The sequence below is a fragment of the Platalea leucorodia genome, assembly GCF_965183815.1.
Source record: "Platalea leucorodia genome assembly, chromosome: 8".
NCBI lineage: Eukaryota > Metazoa > Chordata > Aves > Pelecaniformes > Threskiornithidae > Platalea > Platalea leucorodia.
In genome coordinates, this window is record NC_138830.1 from 12,466,110 (window position 1) to 12,478,310 (window position 12,201).

At 63.1% G+C, this 12,201-nt stretch overlaps 2 protein-coding genes across 3 annotated transcripts; one reads left to right on the forward strand and one right to left on the reverse strand.

Annotated features, from left to right (window-relative positions):
• Positions 1-504: 504 nt before the first annotated feature.
• Positions 505-7,550, reverse strand: LOC309594049 (deoxyribodipyrimidine photo-lyase-like). 2 transcript variants are annotated; one of them, XM_082319315.1, is made up of 10 exons: positions 7,395-7,550; positions 3,648-3,930; positions 3,318-3,463; positions 2,980-3,162; positions 2,640-2,798; positions 2,108-2,306; positions 1,866-2,018; positions 1,472-1,593; positions 1,211-1,370; positions 505-1,040 (listed from the first exon to the last, which is right to left on the reverse strand). In XM_082319315.1, the coding sequence occupies exons 2-10, from the start codon at positions 3,877-3,879 to the stop codon at positions 886-888; spliced, it is 1,509 nt and encodes a 502-aa protein (XP_082175441.1). In that variant the 5' UTR covers positions 3,880-3,930; positions 7,395-7,550; the 3' UTR covers positions 505-885. The 2 variants fall into 2 exon arrangements, with proteins under 2 accessions (XP_082175441.1, XP_082175442.1); XM_082319316.1 differs by lacking the exon at positions 7,395-7,550 and adding an exon at positions 4,075-4,151.
• LOC309594048 (uncharacterized protein) lies at positions 4,407-11,983 on the forward strand. The gene is made up of 6 exons (XM_082319314.1): positions 4,407-4,521; positions 5,721-6,506; positions 9,410-9,814; positions 10,016-10,132; positions 10,428-10,513; positions 10,754-11,983. The coding sequence occupies exons 1-6, from the start codon at positions 4,455-4,457 to the stop codon at positions 10,826-10,828; spliced, it is 1,536 nt and encodes a 511-aa protein (XP_082175440.1). The 5' UTR covers positions 4,407-4,454; the 3' UTR covers positions 10,829-11,983.
• The last annotated feature ends 218 nt before the right edge of the window (positions 11,984-12,201 follow it).

Consider the following 12,201-nt stretch of genomic DNA (forward strand, 5'->3'; position numbering starts at 1 on the left):
CCCGGTTGTGTCGTGGCATTGTTTCGGGTGGGGTAACGGTGTGTATTCCCCCACCCCCTTGGGCTCAGTGCTGCAGTGCCTGTTGGTCCCTGGGGCAGGGAGGGAGTGGGATGCGCTAGCTGTGGCAGGGGACAGTTTGTGCAACTGGTGATGCATCGCCAGATGTCACTGGGAGGAGGTTATTGTCCCCACCCCTTGACTAATCCATCTGGTTTGCGGCCTCCCCCTGCAAACTGCGCACTGGACTTGGGGCAGGAGGTACAAGGCCCTGAGTAAAGGGCTCTCTCTAATGCCTGTCCCCTTCCTGAGCCTGCCTTCGCTGCTGGCAGAGGGGCCCAGGGCCCCCGGCTGCCCTGTCCCATGCAGCCCATCATGCATCACCCCATAAACACCACAGACACAAGATACAAACTGTAAACTTTAAAACAACTGTTGAAGGATGCATGTGCAAGCCCAGCACAGTGCTGGCTCCACATGGAGCAAAGCAGGGCTTCCCTGCAGGCAGCATGGCATAAGGAGCCAGTTTCTGAGGGGCTTCTCCCCAGAAAAGCCCTGCTCAGCCTAAATCTTAGCTGTGGTTAGCAGCAGCAATGGTGACTTGGGCTTGCTCCTCAGCATAGTGGTTGTAGAAAAGGTTTCTGGCAGGCACAGGCATGCTGAGGATGGGCTCTCGCAGCTGCCAGCAAGCCCTGCACGGCCCCGCAAGGCTCCAGCAGCTGGAGCATGGGGTGATGGCAGAGAAAAGACCTGCAAAACCCTGGGACTTGCCCCTGTTACAGTGAGCCCAGGGCAATCTCTGGCCGGGGTGCGAGCTGGCACCTTGGCAAAGGCACATCTGCGCCCAGCACAGAGGGACACGAGCAGTCTCAAGGCATGCCATGCCCGTCACTGGGAGACCGTGCAGGGGGAGTAGCGACGCTCAAACTGGTCCACATCGAACTTGCGCTTGCAGCCAGCGTAGTTCATGTAACGGATCTTCCCGAAGATGGCCCGCTCTGCCCAGCCCTGATCGTGTATGCCGCAGATGGACCAGAGGCAGCCTGCCGGGCATGAGGATGGAGCATCAGCTCTCCGCCTTGCATCCAGAGAGCAGGTGGGATGTGGGTGCAAAGCAGGACAGGCTGGAATACGGGTTGTTCACCGCCCCCACCCCCAGCTTTGGCCATCAGAGATAAGACCCCCTGCCCCGTGCCCCCATCCTGTAGCTTGCCTACGTATCCATTGGGGTCCCTGCCGTCCAGCTCATAGCGGTCGTTGAGGTAGATGGCAAACCGCAGGGCCTCCTCGGGGGAGCGGGTCCACTCCAGGATCTTCTTGGCCCAGTACATCCTCAGGAAGCCATGCATCTTGCCCTCCCGGACCATTTGGAGCTGGGGGGAAAGGGACAGCCGCAGGGGTCGGTCCGTGCTGCTCCTGTCTGCCCCTTGGGCAAAGGCTCAGCGTTTTGAGAGGGGGAGACACGGGGCATTACCTGGGCAGCGTTCCAGAGCGGGTCATGCGTGGTCCCCTGCTCCAACTCCTGCAGCTTGTAGAGAAAAGGCCTCTTGTCTTTGGCGTGGAGCTTCAGGGTGGTTTGCGCCCAGTCATAGGCACCTGCAAGGAAGAGGAGCAATGCTGAGCAACCTGCTCCTGCAGGGCCCCGAGGAAGGGATGGGGCATTGGGCTACTGAGGGTACCGTGCCCTGGAGGCACCAGCCTTGAAGAGGGCATCCGCCAGCTCCTGTTCTACCTCCAGAAGGTACCGAATGATGGCATATTAGTGCCCCCACAGCCCCTCTCCTAGCAGAAATGGGATTGCCAGGTTGGGGTGATCAGTTGGGCACCAGCCCGGCCCCCAGCGTTGCCCACCCAATCCGGGATGCTACCTTGCACGCTGTCGTAGTTCTCATTGTAGTAGCAGAAGTTTTCAGCCAGCTCCCGCCGCACCACGGCCTCCTCCACGAATGTGTCCACCGACTCCTTGTACTTGCCCCGGTGCTTCTGCACCTCCAGGATGGCTCGTTGGGTGGAAACCTGGCCTGGGGACATGGGGAGGGAGCAAGTCAGGCTGCTGGTCCAAGCCACCATGCTTGGTCCTGCTGCAGAGTGGGAAGCCTGGGATGCTCACCAAAGTGGAACCATGGGGACAGGTTGCTGAGCGCCGCCTTGTTGGGGTCGTTCCGGTGGGATCCGAAGGATTTCAGCCGCTCCGTGATGAAGGACTGCAACACAGCCAGCCCCGCAGCCGTGCCGGGGGTCGCCCACTCCACCTCCTTCACGGTGCGGTCTACCTGCAAGCTGGAATAACAGGCCTCCCAAGCGATGGGCTGGGCGGCGACCAAGCAGCGTGAGTGCATTTGCAGATGCTCTTCAGCCAGGGCTGCCCTGAGTGTTATGTCCCCTGCATGTCCCCAACCAGCAAGTCCCCAGCTCACACCAGCCTTCTCTTAAACCAGCCCTGCACGGCAGAGATGTGGGGATTGAAGGAATGAGGTGGGAACCTCCCTTCCCCAGGGCATCCCCATCTTCACGCCACCTGTGTGTGACCTCAGGCAAGTCACTGTCCCCATCCCCTGCCATCCCCTCCCAGGATCATGAAGCAGCTGTGAAACTCTCTGGGACTGGCCACAAGTGGGGGTGAAGGTGTTTCGTGCCGGTACCTCTGCCGGGCAGGAGGGGGGATATGGGTGATGAACGACAGGAGGGAACTCGGTGAGGAACTCAGGGAGCTGAGCGTGGATCTTGCCCCGGATGGTCCTGGCGCTGTACTCTTGCTTGGGGGAGGCGACCCAGCAGGGCACAATGTTGTGGGCATCAACCTGGGAAGCAAAGCCGTGGAGGAGGGTGTGAGCAGGAGAAGCAAACGGTCCCGATGACATGACACACACGGTCCCTGCTCAGGTCACTCCAGCACACCTCTGCAGGCACAAAACGCAGGAGACAAGTTTCTCCCACATCTCACCAGGAAGAGTTTTCCCCTCCCAGAGCGCGGGCACCCACCTGTGCAAACGGCACATCCTCTGGCAACAGCTCCCTGACATCCTCCACCCACTGCCGGGGCAGACGGAGGGGGCAGAAGTCTGTCACCAGCCCGCCCACGCCATGCTCCACCACGAACGCGGGCAGCACGTCCTTGGCGTAGCCCAGCAGCAAGTGGAAGGGGATGTTCAGCTCTGCACACTCCTGCAGCAAGGGGGAAAGGGCTGTGGGATGGTTCATGCCTCTGCAGACCCCATCCCACCACCACCCGCTGAAGGGATGGATCTGCCTCCCCCTTCCCCCAGAGCCCTGTCCCTGCCCTGTCCCACCCAGCGTGGATACCCCCGCAGCGGCCGTACCTCAGCCACCTCCTGCAGGCCCCTCAGCATGAAGCCGTAATGGCGTATGGTGGCATCCAGGAATTTGGGCACCAGGCAGAAGCAGACGTGCAGAGGCAGCTCCTGTTTGAGGGCCAGGCGCTGGGCGTAGAGGAAAGCCCAGTTATCTGGGGAGAAAGCGCACAGAGCAGTGTCAGGGGGATGCTCTGCTGAGGGGATGGAGATGGCGTTTTGCCAGAGGAATCCCCCCAGTCCCCCCTGCAGGGGGGGTACCAGCTCCAAGGGCTACGGTGGGAAGCAACCAAGGCTTTTGCCACCCAGGGGAGCTCCGTTTCCCAGCCCTTTTCGCACCTTGCACCCGCTGATCCCGGGACATCCAGTAAAGGATACACCGAGCATCATCCTTGAGGTCGGAGCCCTGCGAGACGAGGCGAACACGCTTTTTGTTGTACTTGAACTCCCGCACGGATGGGGCCGTCCTCCGCCGGGCCTCCTCCACCGCCTCCTCTTCCTCCTTCCTCCTCCGAGACACGCGTGGCAGCTCCGTGGCCTCGGCCTTTCTCTTCCCTTGCCCTCGTCGCATCCTTAGGATTCCCCGGGCCAGCAACCGGAGCAGCGTGGTTACGTGTGGACACTACGAGGGAAAATGGGACCGTACTGAGGTCCCGGTCCCGGTCCCGGTCCCGGTCCCGGTCCCGGTCCCGGTCCCGGTCCCCGGTCCCCGGTCCCCGGTCCCGGTCCCGGTCCCGGTCCCCGGTCCCCGGTCCCCGGTCCCTACCTGCAACCATGCGGCCCTCCGGGTGTTATACAAGCCAGGGGCGTGGTAAAGGGCGTGTCTATGGGCGTGGCCTCTTGGAAAAGGGGGCGTGACCCAAGCATCTGGTACCGCCCACCCGCACACGGGGGCCGGTGCTGCGCCCATGTCCCCGGCGCGCCCACGGGCGCGCCGGGGACATGGGCGCAGCACCGGCCCCCGGGAGGGGGGGACGTTACCCGCCGGTGCCTCCCCTCCCTGCCCCCAGGAACGAGGAAGCAGGTCCGGCCACTTTCAGCCATCACTCGGCCGTGTATTTTCCCACTGGCATCATCCCCTTGCCCTGAGTCCCCCGGGTGCAGGGACCTGTCCCCACGCGAGGAGTGGGAGTGCCGGCTCTGGATATGGCTGGGAAGAGAGGATGGCTGCCCCTGCTGCTGCTGAGCCTCGCCATGTCGGACCTCACGCTGGGTAAGGGCTGAGCGGGATGCGATGCTCTCTGTGGGGTGGGTGGCGAGCGGGGAGCATCGTTCCCCGGGAGGGTGGGTGCTTCGCCCGCAGCAGGCGCCTGTGGGGGTTGCAGGGGGTGAAACGCTGTGGGTGCTGTTTGCTATTTGCTAAAGGGGAAGCAGAGGTGGACTTACAGCTCCTCTTTTGTGCGAGGATGAGGCCCTTCAGCGCAGACACCCACCCGGGCACGGGCTGGGATCAGACCTTTGCCCTTCTCCACATTATTATTTAACCAGCTGCTGCCTGCAGCAGCTCAGGGAGGGAGCGGCTGTCGGGGGCTTTGGGAGTTTTTGGTGGGATTGGCTGAAAGCAGCTGGTGGCTCGTGGCTTGGTTCCCATTCTCATGTGAGCAGAGCCCCAGACTCACTGGGTTTGTGCTGGGATCACCGGGGAATCCATCCTGGCGTCTCAAAGCCGCCACCTGGCAGGCACCCCTTGACAGAGGCCCGGGCAGCCAGGCTGTTTAATGCATCCTTTTGGAGAGGGCTACGGATGCCCAGGCTTCCCCAGGGACAGCAGGCTGCTCCAGCACGGGGTCCGTGCGGGCAGAGAGGACGGCCCTCCTGCATCCCTCAAACCCCCGCAGAGCTTTTGTGGGTCACTGCACATCTCTAAGGACTCGCCCCTCAGCTGCAAGCTGGGATTTGTTCCTCTGTGCCCCCCCCATGGGGCTGGTTCCCCCGTTGCCATTATTTACACCCAGCGCTATCAGTTCCTGACTATCTGCAGCAGAGAGGTTTGTGTAAACTGTTGCTGCCGCGGTCCCAGCCCGTCTCACGGTCACCAGTTCCTGCGGGGCTCTTCCCGTCGGACGGGTTTGTCTGACTTCCTCCAGGGATGGGTGAAGGTGGTGGAACAGGTCTCAGCGCTGGTGCCTACGGGAGTTTCTGCCCCAAGACCGGCGATGCCCATGGCTTGTTCCTGCTTTATCAGGCTGGGGGATTTACGTGGCCTGCCTTGCTGATGATCACGTTGCCGTTCAGGGGATCTATGTGTTTGATCCATGCAGGACGGTGAATCCTCACTCCCAGTGCTCCACAGCTGATGCGTAGCTCTGGGTCCCTCATGCTGGTGGTGGTGCTGCACCATCCCCAGCACAGCCATGGTCTCAGCCTTTCACCGCTAGCCCTTGCGTGCTTCACTCTCCAACCTCTTTGCAGGGACCACTGTCACAAACACGACAGTTGCGATGTCCCCGACTATCCCTACATCCTCGACACGCACAGAGACCTCGGCACTGCTGACCACCACCAACTCCACCATTGCAGCCACCCTCCCTCCCTCCAGCCCTGAATCCTCCACCCCAGTGGTGCTGACGGATGCCTTTACAGCCAGTGCTGCAACACCTCGGGGGAGCAGCCCAGCAGCCTCCAGCACCCCCACACCGCAGACGAGGGGCAGCACAGCCCTCGGCACTCCCGGGTCGCCTGCTGGCACCACGGTGCAGCCTGACCGCACCCCAGCAGGGCTGGGGCTCACCACCGGCACCCCAACAGAGCTGGAGCTCACCACTGGGACCCCAACTCCAACCCTCATGGCCACGACACCCAACTGTGCTGAGACGACCATCATCACATCTGTGGGGACCAGCCCGGCCCTGGCTGCCAGCTCGTTTGGAGTCGAAACGAGCACGCTGCCTCCCCCCACCTCTACTCTTCTCTCCTCCGCCTGGGTGGGCACCACGGTGGGCACCAGCACCCGCCAAGGGCTGGCCGTGACCACACCGCCTGGTAGCACAACCCCGGGGACCGGCAGCGCCTCTTCTGCCACCGCACCAGCACCGACGGCCGCTTCGGATGAGCCCTCGATGACCCTGTCGGACATCACAGCCACCCCCGTTACCGGGACGGGGGATGCCGGGAGCACCCCCGCCCCCAGCCAGCCAGACGGGACCACCCCTGGCACCTCCACCCAGACAGAACCTGAGACCCCCAGTGCCGCCACGGGTGAGTGCGGCCACAGTGCACCCGTGGGGCAGGGGCAGGGTGACAAATCCCCGCGGGATCTCCCGTCCTGCTCCCGCCAGGCGCCGGGCTACCTCGCCCCAGCCCCGGGTGGGTCCCAGGCTGCTCCAGGCCGGGCTGGCCGCCCCGTCACGCAGCGTGGACGGGGCGCTCCCTCTCACCCACCCCACGCCGCGGGGCGGGGACGGCGGCACCGGGCCCGGGCGCACGGCGGCGCGGCGGGGGGCGGGGACAGCGGGAGGGGCGTGGCCTGTGGGAGGGACGGGCGCGGCGTGGGTGGCTGGGAGGGGCGGGGCTTCGGAGGGGGCGGGGCACCCGCAGCCCCGCCCCGGCGGTGCCGCTGCGCGCCTGTAGCCGGCGGTGTGGCTGTAGCCGGCGGTGTGGCTGTAGCCGGCGGTGCGGCTGTGCCCCGGCCGTGCGGCTGTACCCCGGCCCTGCCACGGCTCTGTGGCTGTGCCCCCACCAGTGCGCCTGTACCCCGGCAGTGAAACTGTACCCCAGGCGTGCGACTGTACCCCGGCAGTCCTCCCCAGGCAGCCGCACCCTGGCAGTGCCCCTTCCTGGGCACCCGTGTCCCATCAGTGTGGCTGTATCTTGGTGGCTCTCCCAGGAGCCTTTGCCCTGGGGCTGCAGCTGTACCCTGGTGATACCCCTTCCATGCACCTGAACCTGGCAGGGGGACTGTACCCTGCCCCGTGCCCCTGGCCATGCACATGTCCCCGGTGTCCCTGTACCCCAGTAGAGCGACCGTATCCTGACAGTGTACCTGTACCCTGGCCTAATGCCTACAGTGTGAGAGCACCCCAGCAGGGTGCCTGTACCCCGGTGATGCCCTCAGTGCAACTGTGCCCTGGCAGTGCCCCAGTGTACCTGTACAGCAGCAGAGCGGCTGTTCCCTGGCAGTCCTCCAGCGCGCCTGTCCGCCCGCGGAGCGCCTGTACCCTGGCCCAGTGCCTGCAGTTGCCTCCGACTGGTCTTGTCCCTGACCCTGAGCAGAAGGAAGCGGCTCCGGCTGTCAGCGGTGCGCTTCAGCGGTGACGTGCTGTGACATGGGGAAGTGATGCCTGTACAGACAGCCTGGGGACAAACCCTCAGCTGGGAGCACGCCCTTCCTGAGCGCCGCCTGTTCTCTCGCACAGTTCCTTGCGCTCAGAGCGGGCTGTTGTCTCCCAGGGGCGTTGGTGCTGGGAACCACCACCAAACATCACCCCCGTGGCGGTGCGCAGGGACGGTCCCAGGCAGCCCGGCTGCTTCCCTGGGCTTTTTCCCGTTGTCACCGTCCCCTCAGCAGGCAGAGGACAGCACGGTCCCCAGCTGCAGGGACCTGGTCTGCTGCAGTGGTGGCCCTGCCAGCCTGCCCTGCCCGCTGCTCCTGGGTGCTCTGGGTCCAGCCGTGCAGCTGATCTCTGCTCAGCATCGTGCCCATCCCTGGGAGTGTCTGTGTCGGGTGGAAACCTCCCCTTTGCTGCCAACACCTGAGGAGTAAAAGGACCCACCTGGATGCTCCTCTGCTGGGCAAAGGAGACCCAGACACCCTAGTGCTGGGGCCGTGGGGAGCGCTCGGAGCAGTGCCTGCAGGGGGGCATCAGTTCCCACCCACCCGGACATGGCTGGGCAGAGAAGGGTGCTGCCGCTGCCCCTGACCCTGCTGTTGCTGAGCCTCGCCGGCCTCGCTGTGCTGCATCTCACGCTGGGTAAGGGCTGAGCGGGATGCGATGCTCTCTGTGGGGTGGGTGGTGAGCGGGGAGCATCGTTCCCCGGGAGGGTGGGTGCTTTGCCCGCAGCAGGCGCCTGTGGGGGTTGCAGGGGGTGAAACGCTGTGGGTGCTGTTTGCTATTTGCTAAAGGGGAAGCAGAGGTGGACTTACAGCTCCTCTTTTGTGCGAGGATGAGGCCCTTCAGCGCAGACACCCACCCGGGCACGGGCTGGGATCAGACCTTTGCCCTTCTCCACATTATTATTTAACCAGCTGCTGCCTGCAGCAGCTCAGGGAGGGAGCGGCTGTCGGGGGCTTTGGGAGTTTTTGGTGGGATTGGCTGAAAGCAGCTGGTGGCTCGTGGCTTGGTTCCCATTCTCATGTGAGCAGAGCCCCAGACTCACTGGGTTTGTGCTGGGATCACCGGGGAATCCATCCTGGCGTCTCAAAGCCGCCACCTGGCAGGCACCCCTTGACAGAGGCCCGGGCAGCCAGGCTGTTTAATGCATCCTTTTGGAGAGGGCTACAGATGCCCAGGCTTCCCCAGGGACAGCAGGCTGCTCCAGCACGGGGTCCGTGCGGGCAGAGAGGACGGCCCTCCTGCATCCCTCAAACCCCCGCAGAGCTTTTGTGGGTCACTGCACATCTCTAAGGACTCGCCCCTCAGCTGCAAGCTGGGATTTGCTCCTCTGTGCCCCCCCCATGGGGCTGGTTCCCCCGTTGCCATTATTTACACCCAGCGCTATCAGTTCCTGACTATCTGCAGCAGAGAGGTTTGTGTAAACTGTTGCTGCCACGGTCCCAGCCCGTCTCACGGTCACCAGTTCCTGCGGGGCTCTTCCCGTCGGACGGGTTTGTCTGACTTCCTCCAGGGATGGGTGAAGGTGGTGGAACAGGTCTCAGCGCTGGTGCCTACGGGAGTTTCTGCCCCAAGACCGGCAATGCCCATGGCTTGTTCCTGCTTTATCAGGCTGGGCAATTTACGTGACCTGCCTTGCTGATGCCCATTCAGAGGATCTACGTGTTTGATCCATGCAGGATGGTGAATCCTCACTCCCAGTGCTCCACAGCTGATGCGTAGCTCTGGGTCCCTCATGCTGGTGGTGGTGCTGCACCATCCCCAGCACAGCCATGGTCTCAGCCTTTCACCGCTAGCCCTTGCGTGCTTCACTCTCCAACCTCTTTGCAGGGACCACTTTCACAGATGTGACAGCAACCGTGTCCCCAACTCTCCCTACCTCCCTGACACCTATGGAGACCACAGCACTGCTTCCCACTGCTGACTCCACCACCATAGACACCGTCCTTCTCTCTAGCCCTGAAATGGAAGCCTCCACCCTGGAGAGGTCCAGCACATCCCTGGGGACTGACAGCACCTCGCCTCCCAGTGCGCCTCCTCCCACCGCACCAGAACCAACAGATGCTTCGGATGAGCCCTTGACAACCCTGGCAGACACCACAGCCACCCCTGTTATCAGCACGGGGGTCCTCGAGAGCACCCCTGCTCTCAGCCAGCTGGCCGGGACCACGTCTGGCATCTCCACCCTGACCCCAGACACCCCGACAGTATCTGGGACCCCCAGTGCAGCCACGGGTGGGTGCAGCCGTGGGGTGCCTGAAAGGCAGGGGCACGGTCAGGGTGACAAATCCCCACGGGGATGCTGGGCACGTACTTGGGTGGCTTCATGTGGGTGGCTTCATGTAGGTGGCTTCATTTAGGCTCTGTCTGTCCCCAGCTGTAGGAGCATGCTGCACCTCTCTGCAGACAACACTAACGTAACATTGCTTTGCCCAGGCATGGAGCCCTCTTCCCCTGCCACCGACACAACCCAGACCCCAGAGGTTCCCCTCAGCACCCCTGCAGACCTGCCAACAACGCTGCCCGTCTGCCCCACCGCCACGTCCAACACCAGTAAGTGCAGTGCCCTATGGGCATTGCCATCCCCCAGCACCAGTGGCTTTGGGCTTCCTGGAGCCCCACTGCTTTTGCCGTGCTCTCAATACAGGGGCATTGATGCTCTGTGGGACATGTAGTTTGCTGTACGGGTGGAGGGTTGTTCTCCTGACAGTGTAGGGGGTCCATGACATGATTAACCTGGGAGGAGGTCCCGTGTCTGTGCCAGCGATGCTGGGGAGAGACCCCCAGATCCTTTGGCACAGCCCAAGGTTCAAGGGCAATAACAAGAGCCACATTTTTTTGACCCTAGGTGCATCTCACCTCTTTCTGTCGCTGCGGCTAACCATCCCCCCGAACGTGAGGAACACCACGGTGCAGGAGCTGCTGTTGTCCAAGGTGAGGTGTGCCAGGAGGGGGTGCCACTTCGTGTCTGCCAGCCACAGTCCAGCCAGCTGGGGAAGGGGTCAGGCAGGCAGCAGGAGGGGAACGGATGGGTCTCGCATTGAATGTCACCCAGAGCCCTTTCAGATGAAGGGGAGACCCCCCTTCGGTTGCCATGGTCAGGCCCCTCCTAGGTGGGGAGCGGGGGTAGGAGAACCCCTCTGGCACGGTTTGACGGCTGTCCTCTCCCCCCAGCTCCGCAGGGACCTGCAGATGGCGTTCCCATGTGCCGGCTTGGCGCTGGAGTGGCGAGGGATGAGGAGGACCTGACCGCTGCTCCTTGCCTGCCTGGCACCCACGTGGACTGGCAAGCCTTCTGCTCCCAGCTCCTTACTCCATGGTGGTGCAGCCCTTTGGGGTAACCTGTACAGCTCCCCTTGAACCCGGGACCCCCCTGTCCTTCACTGCACACCCTCAGAGGACCCCCAGTGCCCCCGTGGGCTGGAGTGCCCCTGCCCCTTCCCACAGCCTGTCTGTAGAGCCTGAGCCCTCCCAGCACCCTGCACCAGACCTGGCTCCCATAGTGGGACCCCCCCCAGTGCTGCTGGGGGCCTGGGAGGAGGGGACCCTGCAGGGGCTGGGCTTTTACAGCTGGAACTGAGCTGGCTCAGCCACAAAAGCCACCCTGGGGACTGGTGGATGAGAGAAGGGAGACCTGGAGCTGCTGGTACCGCCATGCCCAGTGCACTCGGGGGCTCGGTGCTGGTGACTTCTGAGGTTTGCAACCTGGGAAGGCTGCAGTGCCCGAGGTCTTCAAGAGATCCTCCATGGCTGCTTCACATCCCGAGTGGGCCAGGATGGAGCTTGGGGTGGCTCTGGGAAGGAGGCGGGAGAGGAACCCCCACCCTCCCCAACCCGAGCCCTGTCCTGGGGCCAGTGGCACACCGGCTCTCCCCGGCTCGCCTGTGGTAGCGCTGACAGAGGAGCACGCCCATGCCAACAAAGGCCGGGGAGTAAAGGGAAATTCCACGTTTTCTGTGACAAAGATGACGACTTCTTTTTTTCCAAGTTGCCTTCCCCAGTTTTCAGCTTCGCTGTCTAGCAGAGGTACCGGCGACGACAACCAGCTGAGTCCCAAAAGCTTTGCAGCAGAGAGGCGGGCTCAGGTCTTTCCCCTCCTGGCAGGGGCTGCTGCAGATGTTCCCGAGGATGGCTCTGCACCCCGACAGGCTGGGGGTCCCTGCTTTGGTGCTCTCTGCCCCATGACACCCCACAGCTGCCGGTGCAGCTGTGCACACCATGGGGCCATGGAAATCCCGTGGGCTGTCCTCCTTCCCTGTTTTTTTCCAGTCCCAAGCTAAGGAGACAGCCGCAGCGTCTGTCCCCCTGCAGCAAAGTCATTTATTAACTGATTAATTAGCCAGATAAAATCCAACCGAAGCAATTATTAGCCTAAGCAAGTCACCTCGTTGGGAGATTGAAAACTGAAATAATTAGCAAAATAGCTGTGTTGCTCATTGGGGGTTATTTTCGGCTGATCCCTGCTCCTCGCTGGCAGCCCGCGCCGCGCCGGCACGGGGAGGGCTGGGAGGGGGCACAAGGGGCTGTGGGATGCCAAACCCGGGGATGGCTCCCAGGCTCCCTGGGTTGTCACTTGGCTGGGAAGGAGCCAGCAGCCAGAGAGGACAGGGAAAGGCACCCTG

Excerpts from the sequence above, each read along its gene's own strand:
- LOC309594049 (XM_082319315.1), bottom strand. The coding sequence starts at position 3,879 with ATGCGACGAGGGCAAGGGAAGAGAAAGGCCGAGGCCACGGAGCTGCCA. Across the intron at positions 3,163-3,317 it reads GCCTGCAGGAGGTGGCTGAG|GAGTGTGCAGAGCTGAACAT; the intron begins GTACGGCCGCTG and ends CCCTTGCTGCAG. Across the intron at positions 1,371-1,471 it reads CGCTCTGGAACGCTGCCCAG|CTCCAAATGGTCCGGGAGGG; the intron begins GTAATGCCCCGT and ends CTTTCCCCCCAG.
- LOC309594048 (XM_082319314.1), top strand. The coding sequence starts at position 4,455 with ATGGCTGGGAAGAGAGGATGGCTGCCCCTGCTGCTGCTGAGCCTCGCC. Across the intron at positions 4,522-5,720 it reads CATGTCGGACCTCACGCTGG|GGACCACTGTCACAAACACG; the intron begins GTAAGGGCTGAG and ends ACCTCTTTGCAG. Across the intron at positions 9,815-10,015 it reads GACCCCCAGTGCAGCCACGG|GCATGGAGCCCTCTTCCCCT; the intron begins GTGGGTGCAGCC and ends TGCTTTGCCCAG.